This window comes from Bos javanicus, chromosome 1 (assembly GCF_032452875.1).
Source record: "Bos javanicus breed banteng chromosome 1, ARS-OSU_banteng_1.0, whole genome shotgun sequence".
NCBI lineage: Eukaryota > Metazoa > Chordata > Mammalia > Artiodactyla > Bovidae > Bos > Bos javanicus.
Genome location: NC_083868.1, coordinates 152,504,977 through 152,528,579, shown reverse-complemented (window position 1 = coordinate 152,528,579; position 23,603 = coordinate 152,504,977). Strand labels below are relative to the sequence as shown.

At 48.4% G+C, this 23,603-nt stretch overlaps 1 protein-coding gene across 2 annotated transcripts in view; it reads right to left on the bottom strand.

The window, feature by feature from the left end:
* Positions 1–23,603, bottom strand: part of BTD (biotinidase) — a 40,662-nt gene that overhangs the window by 5,884 nt on the left and 11,175 nt on the right. For both annotated transcript variants that reach the window (XM_061425126.1, XM_061425117.1), the window contains exons 2-3: positions 11,910–12,180; positions 6,417–6,566 (exon numbers count right to left, since the gene is read on the bottom strand). In XM_061425126.1, coding sequence (XP_061281110.1) covers positions 6,417–6,566; positions 11,910–12,164 — 405 coding nt within the window. In that variant the 5' untranslated portion in view covers positions 12,165–12,180. The remainder of the gene's footprint in view (positions 1–6,416; positions 6,567–11,909; positions 12,181–23,603) is intronic.

The following is a 23,603-nucleotide window of genomic DNA, read 5'->3' as shown; positions in this document are numbered from 1 at the left end:
GGGTCGGGAAGATCCCCTGGAGAAGGAAATGGCACCCCACTCCAGTATTCTCGCCTGGAGAATCCCATGGACGGAGGAGCCTGGTGGGCTACAGTCCACAGGGTCGCCAAGAGTCAGACACGACTAAGCAACTTCACTGCACTAGAGACTCATTTTAGGACGAAGGACATACACAGATTGAAAGTGGGGGATGGGGACTTGCCTGGTGGCCCAGTAGTTAACACTCCTCACTCCCAATGCAGGGGCCCCAGGTTCGATCCCTGGTTGGGGAACTAGATCCTGCATGCTGTAACTAAGATCCACCACAGCCAAATAAAGATAAGTTAAAAAAAACTGAGGGGATGGAAAAAAATATTTTATGCATATGGAAATGACAAGAAAATGAGGGTCACAATATTCATAGCAGACGAAATAGATTTTAAAACAAGGACCATAAAGAAAGATAAAGAAGGACACTATATAATGAGAAAACAATCAGTACAAGAAGAGGATATTACACTTGTCAATATATATTCACCCAGTATAGGATCACTGAATGTTTAATGCATAAAACAAATGCAGACATAAAGGGAGAAATTGACAGGAATACAACAGTAGTAGGAGACTAACAGCTCACTCACATCAAACACAGATCTTCCAGACAGAAAATCAATAAGGCACAGCAATCCTAAATGATACAATAGAACAGTTAAACTTAATTGATATTTTTAGGACCTTACATTAAAAACAAACAAACATTCTTTTCAAGTGCACATTGAACATTCTCTAGGATTGACCACATACTAGGGCACAAAATAAGCCTTAAGAAATGTAAGAAGACATAAATTATTTCAAGCATCTTTTCTGACCACAATGGCATGAGATTAGAAATCAACCACAGAAAAAGAAATGAGAAAAAAAAAAGGTTACATGGAGACTAAACAACATGCTATCAAAAACCAAAGGGTCAATCAATTATGAAATCAAAGAAGAATCTTAAAAATACCTTGAAGCAAATGACAATTAAAACACAGCCATACAAAACCTATGGGATGCAGCAAAAGCAGTCCTTAGAGGGACATTCATAGTGATACAGGCCTTCCTCAAAGTCAGAGGCTCCCCGGGTGCCCAGGGGTAAGGAGTTCACCTGCCCGTGCAGGAGACACGGTTTCAATCCCTGGTTTACAGAGGATCCCACATCCGTGGAGCAACTGGGCCTGTGGGCAACAACTGTTAAGCCCGCACTCCAGAGCCCGGGAACTGTGACTACTGAGCCACGTGCCACAGCTGCTAAAGGCTGCACACGCCCTAGAGCCCAGGCTCCACAGTCAGAGAAGCCACTGCGGTGAGGAGCCTGCATGCTGCATTCAGAGAGGAGCCCCTGTTCACTACCACTACAGAAAACCCACAGCAACGGGACCCAGCACAGCCAAAAACAAAGAAATAAAATTTATATATATCCCCTAAAGGCATTAGAAGGAAGGAAATAATAAAGATGAGAGAGGAAATAAATAAAGATTAAAACAACAACAGAAAAAAATCAATAAAACCAAGACCTGGTCTTTTGAAAGGCTGAACAAAATCAACAAATCTCTAGCCAAGCTCAACAAAAACAAGAGAGAGAGAGAGGACCCCAAATAAACAAAAGAAGGAAAAAGAAGAGATAAAACTGATACCACAGAAATATAAAAGACCGGGAGAAAATACTGTGAACAATTATGTGCTAACAATTTAGACGACTTAGATGAAATGGACAAGTTTCTAGAAACATACAGCCCACCACAACTGAAGCTAGAAGAAATAGACAATTTGAACAGACCAATCCCAACAGGGAAATCAAAGACACTCTAGGAAGCCACCCTCAGCCTGATACTAAAACCAAAGCCGCTACCAAAAAAGAAGAGTACAGGCCAATATCTTTGATGAATATACATGGAAAAATTCTCAACAAGATATTAGCAAACTGAATCCAGCAACACATAAGAAAGATCATATACCACAACTGGGCTATTCATCCTAGGGTCACAACCCCGGGTCACAGGATGGTTCAGTGCACGCAAATCAACATGAGATACATCACACCAACCGGAGACAAAAACCACAGAAAGAGCTTTTGATAAAATTCAACATCCATTCATGAAAAAAAACTCTCACCAAAGTAGAGATGAGAGAGAGAGGGAACATATCTCAACATAATAGAAGCTACTTATGACAAACCCACAGCCAATATAACACTCAATGGTGAAAAGCTGAAAGCCTTCCTGCTAAAATCTAGAATAAGACAAAAATACCCACTCTCACCACTTGTATTCAGCATAGTATTGGAAAGCCCTAGTCACAGCAATGACAAGGAAAAAAAAAAAAAAAAAGGCATCCACATTGGAAGGGAAGAGGTAAAACTGTCATTTTATGCAGATGACATGATTCTGTTTACTGGAGTGGGCAGCCATTCCCTTCTCCCAGGGATCTTTCCCACCCAGGAATCGAACCCAGGTCTCTTGCATCCCAGGCAGATTCTTTACCTCTGAGCCACCAGGGAAGCCCAATACTATTAAAAAAAAAAAAAAACCCTAAAGATCCACACAAAAACTACCAGAACTGATAAACAACTTCAGTCTGGTAGCAGGATACAAGATTAACGTACAGAAATCAGTTGCATTTCTCTACACTGAAAATAAATTATCAAAAAGGAAATGTAAAAAAAAAAAAACTCTTTTAAAATTGTTTCAATAAAATAAAAATACTTAGGAATAAACCTGACCAAGGGGTCGGGAAAGACTTATATACTGAGAATTATAAAACATTAAGAAAGAAAACTAGAGATGATTTAAAGAAATGGAAAGATATTCCATGCTCTTAGATTGGAAGAATTAATTTTGTTAAAATGGCCATACTATCCAAAGCCATCTACAGATTTAATGTGATCCCTATCAAATTATTCACATTTTCACAGAACTTGGACAAATAACCCTAAAATTTATATAGAACCATAAAAGACCCAGAATTGTCAAAGCAATACTGAAGAAAAAGAATAAAGCAGGAAGCATGACCTTTCCACACTTTAGATAAGACTACAAAGCTACAGTAATTAAAACAGTGTGGTCTTAGCACAAAAATAAACATGGATCAGTGGAACAGAGAGAGCCTGGAAATAAACCCACGTCGCTTCAGTCATCTCCGACTCTGTGGGACCCCACCGACGGCAGCCCACCAGGCTCCCCCGTCCCTGGGATTCTCCAGGCAAGAACACTGGAGTGGGTTGCCATTTCCTTCTCCAATGCATGCAAGTGAAAAGTGAAAGTGAAGTCGCTCAGTCGTGTCTGACTTTAGTGACCCCGTGGACTGCAGCCTACCAGGCTCCTCCATCCACGGGATTTTCCAGGCAAAAGTACTGGAGTGGGGTGCCATTGCCTTCTCTGAAACCCACTTACCTATGGTCAACTAACCTTCGACAAAGGAGGCAAGATATACAACAGAGAAAAGACAGTCTCTTTAGGAAGCAGTGTTGGGGAAGTTAGACAGCCACATGTAAGTAAATCAATGACCTTCACACCATACACAAAGTAAACTCAAAATGGCTTAAAGACTTAAATATAAGACATGACACCATGAAACTCCTAGAAGAGAACGTAGGCAAACATTTCCTGACATGAATTATAAACCAATGTTGTCTTAGGTCAGTCTCCCAAGCTGAGGGAAAAAAAGCAAAGTCAGACAAATGGGACCTAATCAAACAGCTTTTCTACAGCCAAGGACACGATACAAAAAGTCAGCCTACGGACCAGGAGAAAATATTGCCAATGACGTGACAGACGATGGCTCAGTTTCCAAAATATACAAACAGCTCATACAATGGAACAACAAGAAAAACCCAATTGAAAAATGGCCAGAAGACCTAAATAGACATTTCTCCAAAGAAGACACATACAGATGGCCAACAGGCACATGAAAAGATGTTCAAGATTGCTAGTTATTAGAGAAAGGCAAATCAAAACTGCAGTGAAGTACTGCCTCACTCCAGTCAGAATGGCCATCATTAAAAAGTCTACAAACAACTGCTGGAGAGGGTATGGAGAAAGGAGAGTGCTGTGGATGGGAATGCAAATTGGCGTGGCCACTGTGGGACACACGATGGAGGTTCCTCAAAAAACCAAAGGGATTTCCCTGGTGGCCCAGTGGTTAAGACTCTGCCTTGCAATGCAGGGAATGCGAGTTTGATCCCTGGTTGAGGAACTAGGATTCCACAGGCCACGGAGCAACTAGTGTGCCATGACTAGTGAGCCCGCGAGCTGCATCTAGAGAGTCTCTGTGCTGCAAGGAAAGGTCCCACACAACAAAGATCCCAGGTGCAGCAGCCAAGACCCAGCACAGCCAGGGGACCCAGCAAGCCCACTCCTGGGCGTGTACCTGGAGAAGACTAATCCCAAAAGAGACACACTCCCCCGTGTTCACAGCAGCACTACGCACAATAGCCAAGACGCGGAAGCAACCTAAGCGCCCACCGACTGACAGAGGGATGGAAGATGTGGTGCGCATACACAGCGGGAGGTCACTCAGCCACGAGAATGGAGTAATGCCATGGTCGACAACAGGGGTGGGCTCAGGAGATGATCAGAGTAAGCGAGGTGAGTCAGGAGACAGACAAGCACCACGCGGTATCACTTTGATGGACTCAGGAGATGATCAGAGTAAGCGAGGTGAGTCAGGAGGAGACAGACAAGCACCACGCGGTATCACTTTGATGCGGAACGTAAAATAGGACTCAAACGAACATATCTATGAAACAGGGCTTCTCGGGTGGCCCAGACGGTAAAGCGCCTGCCTGTAATGCGGGAGACCCGGGTTCCATCCCCAGGTCGGGAAGATCCCCTGGAGAAGGAAATGGCAACACACTTGAGTGTTCTTGCCTGGAAAATCCCACAGATGGAGGAGCCTGGTAGGCGACAGTCCATTGGGTCACAAAGAGTCGGACACAACTGAACGGCTTCACTGGATGACACAGAAACAGGCTCACAGATACAAAGAACAGACTTGCAGGGGCTGGGGAGGTGGGGTGCGGGCTGTGGGAGAGCCGGGGAGTCGGGGTGTGGGCTGCGGGAGAGCCGGGGAGGCGGGGTGTGGGCTGCGGGAGAGATGGGCTGGGAGTTTGAGGTTAGCAGATGGTGGCCGGGGAGGTGGGGTGCGGGCTGGAGGTGGGGTGAGGGCTGCGGCAGAGCCGGGGAGGTGGGGTGCGGGCTGCGGGAGAGCCAAGGAGGCGGGGTGCGGCTGCGGGAGAGCCGGGGAGGCAGGGTGCAGGCTGCAGGAGAGCCAGGGAGGTGGGGTGCGGCTGCGGGAGAGATGGGCTGGGAGTTTGAGATTAGCAGATGGTGGCCGGGGAGGCGGGGTGCAGGCTAGAGGTGGGGTGGGGGCTGCGGGAGAGCCGGGGAGGCGGGGTGCAGCTGCGGGAGAGCAGGGGAGGCGGGGTGTGGGCTGCGGGAGAGATGGGCTGGGAGTTTGAGGTTAGCAGATGGTGGCCGGGGAGGTGGGGTGCGGGCTGCGGGAGAGATGGGCTGGGAGTTTGAGGTTAGCAGATGCAAACTGCTGTCTATAAAATAGACAGACGAGGTCCTACTATACAGCACAGGGAACCATATTCAACATCCTGTGATAAACCAACACGAGAAAGAACACAAAAAACGCGTATGTGTAAGTGAACCACTTTGCTGTACAGCGGAAATTAACACATGGTGAATCAACCGTACATCAACGAAGAAACTTTAAAATAAAAACGACGTCACTATCTGCTGGATGCATAGACAAGAATATATTAATAGTTGGAGGTGCATCCAATCATTTATAGTTTTCTCTAGAAAGCAGGGAAGGATGGGGCATGGGGCGTGCTGAAGTGGACTTGCATTTTTTTAAGTTTTTACAATAATTTTATTTATTGATTTTTGGTTGTGCCGGGTCTTTGTTCCTGGGAGCCCTTCTCTCCGGCCGCAGTGAGTGGCGGCGGTGTCGGGCTTCTCGTTGCGGGGGCTTCTCTTGCCGTGAAGAGGGGGTTCCGGGGCCGCGGTCCCCGGGCTCCGGAGCACTGGCTCAGAGGTGGAGCCGCTCCGCAGCACCATGGGGTCTTCCTGGACCAGGATCGAGCCTACATCTCCTGCAGCTGGATCCTTTACCACTGAGCCACTGGGGAAGCCCCGCTTCTTTAACTTCTGTTTGGTCTGTTGTTCTAGCATATATTCATGCATTCCTTGGTGATTGAAAACCACAGTGAGCCGCAGGTGAGTAAAGGCCTCGTGGTAGCGGACACTCTCTAACTGTGGGGCACAGGGAGCTTCGGCTTGGTTTTCAGGATCTGAAGGGCTCTGCACGTCCTGGCTCCTGGCCCCTGGCCTGGCCCAGCTCCGTGTGCCTCCTGCCCCCTTAGGAGGGAAGCCAGGCCCCTCACTTACCTCCGTATCATTGAAGCGGTGGGGCTCCAGGCACGGGTTCCACCTGACTGAGCGGAGAGATGGCATGAAGTCCAAGAATGGGTAAATGGATGTCCTTGTAAAGTTGAATCCGTGGATGCCGTCTTCTGGAAACACTATGATCTGTGCACCCTGTAAGTCAAAACATCAGAGGACAGTCTGTCAGCAGATGCCGGGAAGCAGCCCGCATGCCTCCGACAGCCGTCCTGCAGCTGCTCGGAACCAGGGACCGGAGGGCCAGGGATCTGAGCCTTGGGGGGAACAGTTCACTGGGTCTGACTCTCAGGGAACCGAGACAGTGTCCTCCAGGAACCAGGGACATGCCTGGAGCTGGTCGGGGGCGGTGGGGACAGGTGAGCCTGGCCGGAGGGAGCGGGGTTAGGAGCCGGGGTGGTGCCCTGGGGGCTGCAGTGGGAACTACAACAGGCCCTGAACGCCATGCTCAACACACACGCTACCAGTAGTCCAGTGGCTTTCAGCCTTCACTGCGCTTTTCCGTCAGGCAGGGGAGCTTCTTAAAACATACTGGCTGTCCCAGGGTGATCCGGCGGCCCGTGCCTAGAGTCTGCTTCTGTTGGCTGTGAGCAGGTCCCGGGGACAGAGTTTGTCTACAGGGCCCCAGGTGACTCTAACGTGCAGCAGAGGTGGGCGCCCCCTGGGCTGGGGGGTCAGGGTCGAGCTGATTTCAGCATAGGAACCAGGACTGGGCTGTAACTTGTGTTTCTCTCCCTGGGAGTTAGGAGACTCTGTTTAGAGCCCTGGGCCCCTTACAGGCCTCTTCACAACTGGGGCAGCCCAGGGGGATGGCAGCCGCCTGAGACAGCCGGAACGGACAGGGCCAGGCCCTTTGCAGCCGCTCTCTTCTTACTGGGCTGAAGGTGCCAAGCCTGGAGCCTCAGCCACGGCGAGTGGTGGCAGAGGGCGGCGGGCAGGCACGAGTCATCGAGAGTAACAGGCGATCTGAGTCACTGCTTTCCGGAATGCACTGCACACCCTTATAACTTTTTCCTGGCTATATAAAACCCATGAAAGCTTATTTGTAGAACATTTGGAAAACAGAAATTATAAAGGAAGAATTCCTAAGCCTGTATCATGAAGATAGGAATTGCTAACATCCTGATTTCATTTTTCCCCTCTCTGTCTATGTGTGTGTGTGTGTATAACTGAGACAATAATAAACATACAGTTTTCTATCTTGATGCTCTCACTACAGAACCATCAAGACTACAAAGGTGCCAGGACTTTCCTGGAGGTACAGTGGGTAAGAATCCGCCTGCCCATGCAGGGGACGGGTTAAGTCCCTGGTCTGGGAAGATTCCCTGTGCTGCAGAGCAGCTGAGCCCCAGCACCACGTCGGCTGAGCCCATGCTCCCTGGAGCCTGCAAGCACCGAGTACCCAGCTCGAGTGCTGCAGTCACTGAAACGCGAGTGCCTACAGCCCACGCTCTGCAACAAGAGAAGCCACCTTGATGAGAAGCCCGCACACCCGCAACGAAGAGTCGGCCCTGCTCACCACAGTTAGAGACAGCCTGTGTGCAGCAGGGAGTCCAGTGCGGCCAGAGGTCAATAAACAAAATTATTAAAAAAAAAAAAAACTACAAAGACACCTTCAGAAACATCACTTGTATTAGACGCTGGATAATATTTAAGAAGACACCACAGTTTATCCTCTGTTGCTGGACAACTGTGGTGACCATCTGCCTACAGGGTACTCAAGACACTTTCTGGATGAGCACTGTACACAAATCTTTGATTGGAACTCTGGTTATTTCTTTATAAATAAAGCTTTATAAGTATAAAGCTTTATAAGTGAAAATACTGAGAGTCAAACATAGGAAAAAAATTTTAATTCTTAACATACGTTGCCAAATAGCCTTCCAGAAAGATCACAGCAAAATTCACTCCCTCCAGCAGAAAATGCATTCGGTCATCTTACTGCACATTAGAAAGGAAAATTATCGCAAACTCAGAAATAAACAAGATGAAGAATGTCTGTCTACGTTCTCTGTATACGTATGTGTTTCCACGATACAGCAGAGTACTGACTGACAAGCGCATTCGAGGATCATTTATCTAGTGAATGTACCATTGTTTGCCTTTACTGTTTAACAAAACATCACCCTAAAGATGATGATTCATTGCCCTGTAGGACTAAAGAATCCTCCTGCAATGTGGGAAACCTGGGTTAAATCCCTGGGTCGGGAAGATCCCCTAGAGGAGGGCATGGCGACCCACTCCAGTATCCTTTGCCTAGAGAATCCCAGGGGCAGAGGAGCCTGGCGGGCTACAGTCCGTGGGGTTGCAGAGTCGGACACGACTGAGCGAGTAAGCACAGCACGGCACAGGGCAGCACGAGCCACTTTTGTATCCATTAGCAGATTCATTTCCACATTCATTTGACTGATGGATACACTCACATCTCTTCCTCAAATTCTCTTTTGAGCCAGCTTTACCACCTCACTGGTTCCTTGGCTAATTAATGAGTTAAATAAAACCTTTGACACATGTCCATTCTTCTCTATGTGTAAGAGTCACGTTTCTAACTTTTTGCAAATTATACTTGGACAAATGTTTTTCCTCTATTAAAAACTAAAGCTTTGAAAGCACTGAATGGTTACCTGTGGAAAGTAACAGTTATGTATACCTATTAATATTAAATTGCATTTCCTAACTACACGCCTGCCAGGAATGAGGACTCAGACTGGAGCAGAGGCAGAACTCGGGGTCTGATGCCTTCTAGGAAGCACTCTGCATGCCTGACAAAGGGCTTGAGCAGTTTCCTGATAGACCAGTAGCCCGAGAACTCCTGAGGAATTCCGAGTGCCAACCCAGGTGAGCTCCCAGCCTGATATCTTTAAGCATGACTCCTTTTCTTCCCTGTAAATGCCTCTGTCAAGAGAGAACTTGTTGGCCTGCAGGAACCTCTGCCCTTATAGCACGTTTGATACAAAACTTTGACACACACTTGACATCAACCTGTCTTAGAGGTGACTTTAACACACACAACCATGTAGGGGAGCTAAGATGTCTGTAAGTCCTAAAAATGACCAGATCAACGGCTTCATCCCCGCTCCTGGACCACAAGTAGAGATGGAATGATGTCTGCAGCCAGTGTATGTTTAATAAAAACATGTTACGTGTTTCATTTGGGGGCAGGTGATGAGAAGGCAGGGATACTGCAGTCACGGTCTCTGGGTTTCAGTACGGCATCTGCCGAATGTCTCAGCATGGTTTTGTGGACAGGATGGAGGGAAAGGGGGTGACATTTCAGCACGGTGCAAGCCAACGCCCCCGTGCAGAGAATGGATCTGTGTCAGGAGAAGGCCTGAGCACATGGCCTGGGATGTCTTTACACCGACTTCAGGGCAGACTGAAACAAGCTGTGTCCAGGAGGTGTGAATGACGTGAGTGATGGTAACTGATACGCAGGACGCCCGTATGGATCCCCAAATAGCCCAACAGGCTGGAACGATGAAATTTAATGGCATCAATGGGAGGCTTTGCTATCAGATTAAATCAATTAACCTTACACGATGGCACGGCCTTGGCAGTGTGTATGTCTGTGCGAAAAGGGCTCGGGGGCTGCAACTGACAGCAAGTGCCTGGCAAGCCCACAGCGAGATGTAACTGTGAAAAGCTTTTCGTCTGGGGACAACACTTAGACTGAGAATGGAGACAGGTCTGCTCCGCCCTGTCCTCAACAGAGCTGTGCGCAGTTCAGGGTATGGGGTAACCCAGAAAGCCTTGAGGGAAGGGCTGGAACCGCCCCTGTCCAGGAGCTGCGGATGGGCCTGGGGACAGATCCCGATGCGCCTGGGGAGAGATCCTGATGGGCCTGGGGACAGATCCCAATGGGCCTGGGGACAGATCCCGATGGGCCTGGGGACAGATCTTGATGGGCCTGGGGAGAGATCCTGACGGGCCTGGGGAGAGATCCTGACGGGCCTGGGGGAAGATCCCGATGGGCCTGGGGACAGATCCCGATGGGCCTGGGAGAGACCCCCAATGGGCCTGGGGAGAGATCCCGGCCGTGACAGCCAGGCTGCGCTCTGGGGGAGGCAGCGTGGGTTGGGGGGGCTGGTTCAGTCCGACCTGTTGGGCTCGGAGGACAGGGCGATGGGCAGTAGTGGCAGGGAGGCTGACTGTCGCTCATGGAAAGAAAGCTCTTTCCCAGGAGTTCCCACCGTCCTCAAGTGGACGGGGAGCCCTGGGCCCTGGAGGCGTCCAGGGCTGGGCATCGGGTTGGGAACAGAGGAGGAGGGTCACCCATCAGAAGCAGGAGGACGCGGCCTCTAGGTGCCCTTCCAACATCAGTGTGCTCCACGTACCTGCGCTACAGGCCGCATGTCAGAACGTGGCTGGGCAGGGCTGGCCTCCCTGCGCAGGGGTGGGGGGCTGCTTGGGCAGGTGGTCTGCCCCCGACCTCACAGGCACGGGCCTCTGCCCCCAGAGGGTCCCCGCCTGTCCCCAAGAGTGGGGCATCCTTCAGCAGCCCCGCTGGCCCTTCCCCCCGGCCCTCCCTCCAGCTGGTCCCGCTCCGTCCCCGGCACAGAGGCGGCACCAGTCCACTCTGTCCGCTGGGCTCGGTTCTGTCTGGACCGGGCCCTCGGGCTGCTCGGGGTCCAGCACAGGGACCAGCAATGAGCCCCCCGCATCGTCGGGAGGCAGCAAACCCGCTCCGGGGTGGCTCCCTGGTTCAGTTAGACTCTGAAAGCCTCCAAGAGCGGGAGCGGCCAGCGGGCAGGCAGCTTTGCAGTGCTTCTGCACCCTCTTCCTACCGGGGGTGCCTTAAAGAAAGCCAAGGCCCCCGCCTGCACCCCGGCCCACTCTGTGGGCGTGGGAGCCACCAGACACCCAGTTGGTTTAGCAGGCCCCACGTGTGATAACCAGGGGCCTGGCCCGGCATGTCCCCCAGGCTGGAGGGGAAGCATCACCTGGGGATCTTACAAAATAATAGATTCTGACTCTGCAGGTCTAGGACGGGGCCCTGTGTTCTGCATTTCTCACGGGCTCTGGTGGGCAGGCTGATGCTGCTGGTCTGCAGACCGCCCTCTGAGTAGCGGGCCTCTAGCCCCCTGATGCGGCTCAGTCCTGAGTATTCTTTGGAAGGACTGATGCTGAAGCTGAAACTCCAATACTTTGGCCACCTGATGTGAAGAACTGACTCAATGAAAAAGACCCCGATGCTGGGAAAGACTGAAGGCGGGAGGAGAAGGAGATGACAGAGGATGAGATAATTGGATGGCATCACCGATTCAATGGACATGAGTTTGGGTGGACTCCAGGAGTTGGTGAGGGACAGGGAGGCCCGGTGTGCTGCAGTCCATGGGGTTGCAAAGAGTCGGACACGACTGAGCAACTCTACTGAACTGAGCCACCTAATTCCTTCAGCTCAGCGCTCTGGGTCTGATTTCGCAGAGGGGCTGCAGGGGACCACCGACCCGGGGCCAGCCCGCCCTGCTGAGCACGCCTTGCCTTTCGGGCCGCAGTTGTCACTTGCTGCTCGTAGACGTCGAGGTTCCGATGCATGAGCTCCAAGGCTTGCTCGCGGCTGGTGAGGGCCAGCGGGTCGGGACTCAGGAAGGATCGGTGCTCGTACACAGCGGCCACGTAGCGGGAGGCCTGGTGGGGCTCAGCCGGACAGCCCTCCTCGGCCAGGCCCCCCGGGACGGCCACAGCCACGCAGCAGCTGCACAGGAGAAGGGCCAGCTGCCGGCCGGCTCTGGACATGGCGCCGCTCGTCAGTCTAGAAGGGGAAGGGGTGAGGAGAGGACGGCTGAGGCCAGGATCCTGCCAGGACCGGGGCTTCCGCAGATGCGATTCGTTATTCCCGGCAACTAGACGTACCCGCCAGGACGCTGAAACTCAAAGGCTTTACTTCACGTTCCTAATAAAAGGGTGTGCGATTCTCTCTAAACATGGAGCGAGGGCCCCTTAATAAAACGGCTCACTGTGTTAACCGTCTGGATCAGAACATTTCCAAAACAGACCCAGTGTTGGCCACGATTGTTTCCCCAGCAGGACTCTTCTAGCTGCAGGCTTCAGATTTAGGCAATAATAACTAGTCTAATGGTTTTACATCATTCTGTGACGTACCCCCTCACCCCACAGCCTGCCCTCCATATGCACGCTCACGCTGCAGGTCAACCGTCCAGACCGGCTGTGACGGCTGTGGTCCTCTAAGTACAGCTCGGCTACCCTAGCCATAAAACCTGAGGCATCACAACCCTCCCTGCCTTTCTTTGGTTGGGAGTGAATATCTATATACTTCTATAAAGGCTTACACATAAGCCTCCCCTTAGCCAGCACAACAGTCTTTAACTTGGTGCAGAGAAACTGCCGACTTAAATTCTACTTAAATGTCAGTTTACAGACGGGCTAAAAGAAGTCTGCCATCACAGCATGGCTCCCCTCACCCCTCCTTGAACTTGAGAATTGCCATCATACACTGCGACTTTTTCTACTCCTGTCTCTGGGATTTCCAAAACTCCTGGTTTTTTTTTTTTTTTTTAAAAAAGCATACTCATTTGGAAATTAAAATCCTTCAGCAGTAATAAAATGCAACTTTTTGAAAATAAATGAGAATTTTCTGGAAAGGAAACTCAGCTTTCTAGCTCTTACTGTAAGAGATTAGAAGTAAATCATATCACTTACAATGACACTTCTGTGCGTGCCTTTTTCCCCCAAGAACAGGAATTTTAATATTTAATAGTTATCTGTCACTGGGCGTTTTTACACACAGTTCTGCCTTGAAAATCGACCTGGTCTGGCAGCCAAAGCTCCTCCCCTGGCACACAGATTTGCCAGGTGGTGCCAAGGCCGGGCCCCCTGCTCTCTGGAGATGTACCCAGGCTGACCAACCACCCAGGAATCCAGCTAAACATCAAGACAGCAGAAACAGATCAAGAAACCATATTCTGCTCCTTAATGAGAAAATGACGTCCCGCCCAAGTCGGACTCAGAGGCCCTGTGCTTGCTTTCCAAAACCAGACTCTCCAGGCGCCACAAATTTCTTTTTCTTGCAAAAGTTCCAAAAATAAAAGCAACTCTAACTATTTTCAGGAGCAGCCCGGGCTCCGGGTGCTCCGTCAGAACCTGCACGGACTCAGAGACTGCTCCGGCCAGGCAGGCGGCCCCTTCCCCTGCCCCAGCGGCCCCTCGCAAACTGCCCCTCCTTCCCTGGGGAATAAAGGGTCCACCCAAACGCCAGGCCCCGGGGCGCTGCCGTGTCAGGAGGTCAGAACAAGGGGCCTTTGAGCCCGCGGTCAGGAGCTTTTGAGCAGAAACAGAAGTGCAATTGATAAGCTTTCTTACTTGAGTTTTGTTTCTGAAGACCAGCAAGGAATAATTTTTGAAGTCTCAAAATCTGTTTAACATTCCAGCTCTGGTTTCAGAATGATGATAATGGAGAGTGGTTTGAGGGGGGATACATTCATCTTCAAAGTCACATTTGCAATGTAAGGCCGTGGCCTCCCTGAGTGAGTGAGTGAGTGAAAGTCGCTAGTCGTGTCCGACTCTTTGCGACCCCATGGACTATAGGGTCCATGGAATTCTCCAGGCCAGAATACCAGAGTGGGTAGCCTTTCCCTTCTCCAGGGGATCTTCCCAACCCAGGGACTGAACCCAGGTCTCTCCCTAAGAGGGAGGAAAACAAGGCCCCTGATGGGGGTGCGTGGGGGGCAGATGACCCGGGGCCGGGTGCGTGCAGGTCAGGAGGCCCTGGAGCAAGGGCGCTGTTTGCAGGCCCTGCTTTCTCAGCTAAGAGCTGCCCACCACTGATGTGGGGACGCAGAACCTTTGTTTACGTCTCAGGGACTGCAATCTGGCAAAGCAAGGAACTCGCGGAAATGGCATGGAATCACCTTTCTTTCTATTTTGAGAAAATAAATTTAGATTCTTTACAAAAGGTGCCATCATTTCTGCGTGAACAGAGGTCAGTCAGGAATGAGCGGTTAGGCAGATTCAGCCAGGTAGTCATGCTCCAAAGGAAGTAAGCCTACTGAGGCAGCAGAGAATGAGTCATTCAAGTAAAAATAGGCACCACAGCATCCCTGCTGCAAAGCGGTGCCACCGCAGACGTTTTAACCGAATTCTTCATGTGGCAGGAGCTCTGAAAGGCAGGGCTGGGGGGCGGCCAGGATGCGAGGGGGCCCGGAGTTGGCTCGGGAGCCATGCCCGTGGCTGAGGGGTGGGGGGCTTCCCGGGAATACCAGGGCCCTAGAGTCAGGAGGTTTCTGGCAGCCCAGCAACTGACCCCCCTGCAGAGCTGGGCAGGGCCTGGACCCTGAACACAGAGGTGGCTGGGGGCCTGTGTTCAGTCTGAAGAGTGAGCTACGAGCCTCCTTCCATCATAGGTATTTGACGTGAGATGAGACTCCAAGAAGGGCCCGGCGTGGAGGCGTCATTGAAGCGACACCTGACTCCCACCCCCTGCTTCCTGTGCCCCCCTGAGCCGGCAGGGAGATGGCAGGGCTGTCGGACACTCATTTCAATGTCCACGTGACGCCTGCCTGTGCCAGATGCAGGCGCTGGCCTCAAGGACCCAGTGGTGAAGGTTCCCAGCCCTTCCGAGTGGACCACCCCCCACCACGTATCTGCCACAATGCACATAGAGGGTCCCTCACTCGTGACTTTATGATGCTGTGAAAGCTGTATGCTTTTAGCAGAAACCGTGCTCGGGACTCAGAATGGGGGCCTGCCTAGCGACCCTCTCTCAGCCTGCACGTGGCAGACTGGACCCTAAGATCACGAGGCTGAACAACCCGCACTCTGACAACCATCTAGCCCCACACCTCGTGCTGTTTCTCCTTTCCAGGAGGTGTTCCAGAAATCCCGTGAGACTTCCACCCTTTATGACAAACCAGGCCTGGGGTTAGAGGGTTCTGCCCACCTGCAGACTACTGTGAGTGCTCTGGGCACAGCAGGTGGGCTGGGCGTGCTGAGTGCACTTTCTACCTTCAGATCTTTCAACTGATGACGAGTTTATTGGGACATTAATCTCACCGCTATTGCCCTGCTGACTGTACTTCATGCAGCAGCTGGCAATAAGTAGGAAGGAAACATAGAGACAGGGGAGAGGGCAGGGAGGGCCGGCGGTGGGGGTGGGGGCAGGTTTTAGATCAGGAAGGGCTCAAAGAGACCCTGGTATCTGAAGAAGATGCGAGACGAGGGCTGTGGACTCCTGGTGGGGAAAGGGCTCCAGGCAGAGGGCTGCTTGGTTACAAGGGCCAAGTGGGGGCTTCGGGGATGGCTCGAGAAACAGCCAGGAGAGCAGAGGGCTGGGAGGTGGTGGAAAATGAAGTCAGAGGGCGGCAACGGGCAGCTCCCCCAGTGGTTCCCCCTCTCCTCCGGCCCCTTCTCCACGGAGATCCAGGTAGAGCCTGAGCGCTCAGAGCCGTTCCTCTGTTCAGAATCTCCCGGTGACTCCCAGGCGCCCCCACAGGGAGGGTCAGAGCACTCACGGTCCCGACAGGGAACGGCGGCCGGGGTGGAGGGACTCCTTCACGCCAGCATCCTCACCTGCCCACTGCCTACAGAAGCCTCTGCTTCTCATTTCATAAGGAAGCATGCTCCCTGGATGCTCATTCTGCTCGGGAAAGTTCCTGCGATCCATGAGGGAAAGCAATCAAAGCCTTAAATCATGATATGGAAATCGATTTTGTGGAAATTTGGTAACACGTCCATCACGAGATATTTTTACACACAACGAACTTGGATTTTCCATCTCGCTACATGAGTCACTTTGATAATTACCTGTGTTTCCTTCCTAGCCTTGCTATTACAGTAGTGTCTTTTGCAATAAAATGAAAGGATTATTATGAAGGTATTCTTAATAAGATAATTTCAGAGGTGGGTATACACCTTTAAAATTTTATATTTAGATGTCCTGATTGTTTTAATAAAAGAGCTTGTCACTTTTCACTTGCCGGGGAGAATAACAGCCCCCTTATTGGGAAAGAGGCAGGAAGAGTTGGCAGAGGAAATGTTACATCCCGTGGAACAAAGCGGGACCAGATAAGTTATTAGGAACGTGTGGAATACACCTCTGCATGTGTCCGACAGGACTCCAAGAAAAACACTGTGAAGCTCTAAATAGTTTTAAACCCATTCTCATGAATTTTGTGATTTCCATAAGTCCTTTCACATAAGTAAGTATGAGCATCTTGTAAGTCAGACAGGAGAAATATGATATCCCTTATATGCAAAATCTAAAAAGAAATGATACAAATGAATTTATTTACAAAACAGCAACATACTCACAAACTATGAGAACTCATGGTTGCGGGGGATGGGAGTGGGAGGATGGAGGGAAGGGACAGTTAGGGAGTTTGGGATGGACATGGACACACTGCTGTATTTTAAACGGAGAACCAATAAGGACCTACTGTAGGGCACAGGGAACTCTGCTCCATGTTATGTGGCAGCCTGGATGGGAGGGGAGTCTGGGGGAGAAGGGATACATGTATGTGTACGGCTGAGTCCCTTTGCTGTCCACCTGAAACCATCACAACATTGCTAATTAGCTATATTCCAATAGAAAATTTAAAAAAATTTTTTTCCTAAAGAAATCAGCCTATGGCTGATTCATGTTGAGGTTTGACAGAAAACAGCAAAATTCTGTAAAGCAATTATCTTTCCATTAAAAAAAGAAAAAAAGAAAGAGTGCCACTCTCCATCTAATTTATATAATCTGAATTTAAAGAAACCCCAAGGAAGCCCCCTCCTCTCGAGCAATGTAAAGCCCCACGGCGTTGGAGCCCAGTTTCCTGCGAATTTCCGCCACCAAGACTCCGGTGCTTCAGGGGGCCACGGAGGGTGGTGCTGGGGTTCAAGGCTGAATTCACACGGGACAGTGAGTAAGTTACCAGGCACTGCAGGCTGAACTGGTAGGTCGTGATTTCCCTTAAAAAACAGCCCAGCTGTTCTCACCAAACAAGAGGGGGACACACAGGAGTGTGACCACGGCCAGGCCTTGGGCTGGCACCTCTTTCTGTCCGCTGCAGTCACTTCTCGTGGAACGCCCGATGAGCAATCACAGATCACTTGAACTGAAATAGGGCCACCTTTCTTTTCCTCAAATGGGATATTATCTCTATAATTGAAGACAAAACCGCCCCGAGACGCGCGGGTGTTGAATGAATGGAAGAAGGCTCTTTTTTTGTTTTTTCACTCTTGTGCAGAGAAGAGGGCCCGTGAGGCTGAGCCTCCAGGTCTGCAGCTGCCACCCTGTGGGCAAACTGGGTACCACTGTCAGCGCGAATGCCACAACAGTGGTCCTTCTTAAGAAGTAAACAGGTGTTTTTCCCCCTCCTTTCCTTCTCCCTTTCATTTCTAACATTTCACCTATCTCGTTTACAGTGAAAAAACTAGAAAGCATTTGATTTTCCAACATTGGGGTCTCGTGAAAGCTATTTTTTTTCACTTTGTCATGTTCCTAGGACCTATTGCTTCCTCTGTATTCACAGGTGCTAAGCTAGCTGTGATTTCTAACAGCTGTGAGTGGGTGTGCACAGCAACACAGCCCACGGCAGACGCACAGGACTGTTCACAGGGAAATCTGGTCGGGGTAAAGCTCTACAGGGACTCTTTTATACGGACGCGGCCTTGCATTTCACATCGCATGCTAACATTTTCAAACCACTTTAACATCCACTGTTTCATTTTATCTTCCTGTCACACAAAGCAAGAAAAGCAGATGGTAAAACGCCACTTTACTGGTGAGGGAGTCCTCCAGGACCAGTTAGTGGTGACAATAGAGAAAGCAGTTCTCCTGGCTCCTGGTCCAGCCCTCCCAGCACACATTCAAGACAAGGATAGTTTATCAGAACTTCAAAGACCACGGTAGTGTCTTCAATGCAGCTGCAGCAGAATTCGACAGAAATTCACAGCACCCTCCCATGAGTATGGGTTGTCAGACCAGAGCAGGGGTTCTCAAACGTGGGCCTGATGCTGGGACACCCGCAGGGCTTGAACACGGAGCTCCGAGGACCCTGTTCCTGGGAGTTTTAACTCAGAAGCTCTGGGGTAGGGTCCGAGAATATGCATTTTTCTAACAAGTTCCTGGGTGATGGTGGAGCTGATGCTCCTAGCCTGGGTCACCAGGAGAACCACTGGGCTGGAGGGTAAAGGCAGGTCCATTGTGTCTCTGTCTTCTGCTCACGTCAAAGAAAAATGTGAGCCAGAACCATCACCTTTATCTCTCAGGAGCCTCTCCAACAGGGCTGAGAGAACGTGGGCAGATTTCAGAGTGTTTCCACTATATTACTGAAAATGAGCAGCGAAGTAAACTATCAAATTGGAGGTGGGAGGAGTCCCCAGAACAATCTGATCCAGGTCAGTTAAATAATTCAGTGCTTGTTTTTGCCTCAAAAGGAATATCACAGTAGAACCAGATTGTTGCTGATTTTCATATGTTTAAAGTCCCTGATTTTAAAAGAATAAAACAGGGGTAATAGATAGATACTCCATTCAGTAATTTCATAAGATGAATAAGAAATATGTAGAAATACAATAAAATAAATGACATATTTATAAATTTTAATTTTTAATTTAAAAAATTTGTAAATAGTATACATTCATAAATAAATAGATAATCTGAAAAATCTTCCAGCTATATTCTGCAAAAATGTACCGGATTTCTTTTCAAAAATTTATCTGAAATCTTAGGGAGCCAAAAATGAATTGCTGAGAGCTCTTCAACTGTGGTTCATAGACCTTGGATAAGGGAGCAGGGTGAGCTCAGAGCAGCTGTGCGTCCTCACTCTCCGCGGGTCTTGGGCCAGAGGACAGTGAGGGCGGTTGTGGCGACCCTGCTCTTCTGGGACATCTATGACTTCCGGCTGGGCTTCACCTTCCCAGCGTTCCAGAACTGTCATCAAGGTCTCTGAAATAAGCCTCCATGGTGTCAGCAAAGAACTGTCTTTCAAAGCCCTTGAGAAGCGCCGCACCCCCCCACCCCCCGCCCATTTCTGTATTGGACTATCTTCAATCAGAGTGGTCAGAAGAAGCACCTTTTAGAGAATGAGGCCCTGAAGGCTGGACGTGGAGAAACACAAGCAGTAGACAGAAAGCACGATGCTCTAGAACCACAGGTCAAATATTCAGGGAAGATGTGCTCAGAAGTGGGCACAATGGAACGGCTCTTCATGAATTAAGCGTATGGTGGACACGATATCCCTAAGGCAAGACAGGCCAAAGATCAGGACCTCAAGGCTTGTCACTCCCGTGCTGGCGAGGGAGACACCCACGTCACAGGACCAACAGGATGGTGGGGATGCCCTGGATGCAGGCAGCGGAGAACAATGGAAACCACGGTCCCCAAGTCAAAAGAACAATCCCTAATAGGACAGTCCAGAAACACTGAGAATGGATGACAGTAGGAAGAGTAAATGAAACAACAAAAAAAGCTAAAGCAAAACAAAGCACTAGAGAAAACCTGCCAAAGGCCACCTCCTCCTACGGAGGGTGCATGAAGCACATATGGGAGAGGCACAGCTACGCTCCCCAAGAGAGGAGCAGCGACAAGCAGGCAAGTGGGTCCAGGTGCTGTCAGTCCTGAGTCCTGGTGGACGATGCCTTCAGCACAAGCGTGGTGGCAAGATGTAGGTGACCCACCGCCAAGCAGAGCGCAGCACACAGTCCTGGGTGAGAGTGACCGTCTCACGTGCGTGGCAGAGAACTGGTTACCATCTCTGCTTTTGTTCTCCTGGAGGCGCTGAGCATGCCCGGCTTTGGATAGACTGGGCATTTTTGTGTGCCTTTTCCCCTCTGGCAAGGGTCCCAGCTCAGCCATGACTACATCCTGGGACTAACGCAAGTCCCATTGCCCTGGGCCATGCAGAGCATCTGAGGGCAGACGCCTGACTGACTGCTGCAGCTTTCCCAGTTGGGGAACTTTGGCCCAAGTTCCCCAAGCTCATAGGTGCGACATTCCTCAGCACTCAGGGCGAAGCAGTGGAATACAGCCTGGCTCTTTTGGAAAAGAGGCTACTCCTCAACTTGAAAGGGACCAACATCTAGAACCAGGATTCAATTCAAATTAATTCTGTCCAAAGGCCTACACTCTTTTCATGCCACCACACTCAGAATAACAAGAGGAAAAGTTTGACTGAATAAGTGATATTGGGATGACTGAATAACAATTTGGAAATAAGTTTAAACTTACACCATACACAAAAACAAACTCAAAATCAGGAGTTAAATATTAAATGTTAAGAAAGCTAGAATAAATTATAATTGGGTATCAGAGGTTTGATGAAACAACGGTCTAAAATCTGAAGCAGTTAAAACAATAAAAGAAACAGATCAATAAATTAAAGTTTAGATGCAAAATTGAACCTCAAGATAACACTTACAACTAGGCGAGGAACAAGAACAGATATAAAGAAGAAAACAAATCATAAACGAACACTCTGAAAGACTCTGAACTTACGTACAAAATAAACATTAACTTGTACTATTTTAAAATACTAAATTTGGACAAATAAACTAGGAAAGTAATAATAAGTAGTAATTTCTTATTGGGAAAAAAAGTTTGACAGTTTGTATTATAAGTCACAAAAGTATGCTTCCAGGATTTGATCTTAGGAAGTCATTTAAGTAAGAAGAAAGTCAGTTGAAATGACAGCATACTATGGAAGTAAAGAATATGGGCTTTTGAGTTTTAAAATATCTGATCTGAAATCCTGGCTCTGGGACCTTCCTAGTGGTCCACTGGTTAGGACTTTGCGCTTTCACTGCTGAGGGGCCCAGGTTTGATCCCTGGTGGGGGCATTAAGATTCCACAAGTCATGCAGTGCAGCCAAAATAAATAAATAGAGTAATTAAATTCTTTAAAAAGGATCCTATAAGAAAAGCAAACTAAGATTATTCGCTAGCAAGTTGCCACAAAGCACATAAACATTGTAACCAAATATCTCACCATAAATGAAAAAGCCCCAAACAATTGGTTTATAAGACAAACACACAAAAAAAGACCAAACACAAAATCATTTTTAAAAGGAAGGAAAAAGAGAGGCGGGGCAGGGGTGGAGGGGTAGAGAAAGGAGAAGAGAGAGGAGGGGGAGGAGAAGGCAGAGGGGGGGAAATGAAATGTTATTTGGTAGAACTTAATTGGAGGAGGAAATGGCAACCCACTCCAGTGTTCTTGCCTGGAGAATCCCAGGGAGGGCGGGGCCTGGTGGGCTGCCGTCTATGGGGTCACACAGAGTCGGACAAGACTGAAGCGACTTAGCAGCAAGAGAGAAGGAAAAACAAACACCATCAAATAAATTAAGGCACACTTCCAGTTACAAAATAAGTCCTGGGATGTAATGTACAGCATGGTGACTATAGTTTATAATACTGTATTGCATATCTGAATGTTGCTAAGAAAGTAAATCATAAAAAATTCTCATCATAAAAAATATTTTCAACTATGTGTGGTGACTGTGGTGATCATTTAGTAATGTACACAGATATCAAGTCATGATGCTGTACACCTGAAACTAACATAATTTTACATGTCAATTACACCTCAATTTTAAAAATGAACTTAAAAAAAAAAAAGAAACGAAAGCAAGTACAGAACAGCACAAAGAATCTGATGACGCTGTAAATAATATACGTGACAAGGGGTCAAGAATGAGAAAGTGAGCAACGTGAATGGAAATGTAGAATTGAAAAGGAGTCTAGAGGAAATGACAGATAGGGAGGGCTGGTGAATGAGAGCCAACATGTACACAATTGGGAAACCCATAAAAGAAAAGGGAAATAAATGTGCCGTGGAGACACCCTTCCCTTGAATGCAGGTAGAAGCTATGCTTTGCTTCCAGTCAACAGAACATGACAAAGGTGAATGGATTTCACATGTAATTAAAATCTCAAATCAGCTAATTCTGAGTTCTTTAAGAGATTATCCTGAGTGGGCCTGACCTTGAAAAAGGAACTGGTGTCTTCCCTGGAGTCAGACACTTTCTCTTCTCCTGTCCTTGAAGAAGAAAGCTACCAGGACTTCTACTATTGCAAGGAAATTATTCTTCTAAACACCAGTTGAGCTTGGAAGAGGACTCAGCCTTGGATGAGACTGTGAACCCAGCTGACATCTTCACTGTGCCCTTGGGAGGTCCTGCTCAAAGGGTGCAGTTAAGCTTGCTCAGACGCCTTGACCACTGAAACTGTGAGACAATAAATATGCTGTGTTTTGAGTTACTAAATGTGTGGTAAGTTGTTACACATAGATAATACATAATGATACAATAATAGATAATAGATAATGGAAGAGGAACATTATTTAAAGATGTAATTGAAGAAAACTTTCCAGAAAGAAAAGCAGATTTGAACTTACATATTGAAAGGACACACCAAAACTCAGGAAGGAAAGAAACAGAATCTCAACACCAGTACATCGTCTAGTAAGATTCCTAACCTTCAACGACAAAGTGGCAATCACTTGGAAAGCCGAGTAAAATGATCAAGGGCATTTATAACAGCATAAAATCAGGTGCTCCTCAGACTTTGCCACAATAACGTCAATGCTAGTAAACCCTACATAGAGTCCTTCTGAAGAAGAAAATATGAACCAGGAGTTTTCTTCTATGCCAAACTGTGTTTGAAGTATAGAAATAAGAGATAATAGACTGGACAATGCAAGAACTCAGGGAATATTATTTTTATCAGTCTTTCTTGAAAAAATACACATAGGATAAACTGCCAACCAAGAGGTGATTTTAAAAATATGGCAAATAAACTGACAATAATCCTTTAATAGGACAGCTGGATCCAGAGACTGGATTGAACTCAGGTTCTATCCTTTGGGGATGACTATGCATGGTAGTATGTTCTTTTGGCATGAGACGTGTGTCTGACTCTATTTTTATGATCTTAGAACAAACCATCAATCCTTAATGCCTTTTTCTATTCATTTAGAATTGCAATGCTGGTAGTCTATTATTTCATTTTCCTTCATTAATTGTAGTGGTTTTTATAAAGAGATATTTTATCTATTATTTGGTTATCTAATGGTACAGTTCATATAGCAAAGACAGGATAAACGCTAGATTCTCTCTCTCAATCTTTTTAAAATCATTTTTCAAGACAAGTAACTTATTATCTGAAGGTGACCAATTTTTAAAAAATATTATAAATTCAAGGATTTGAACATACTTCATGGGTTTTTTTCCATTGCAATTA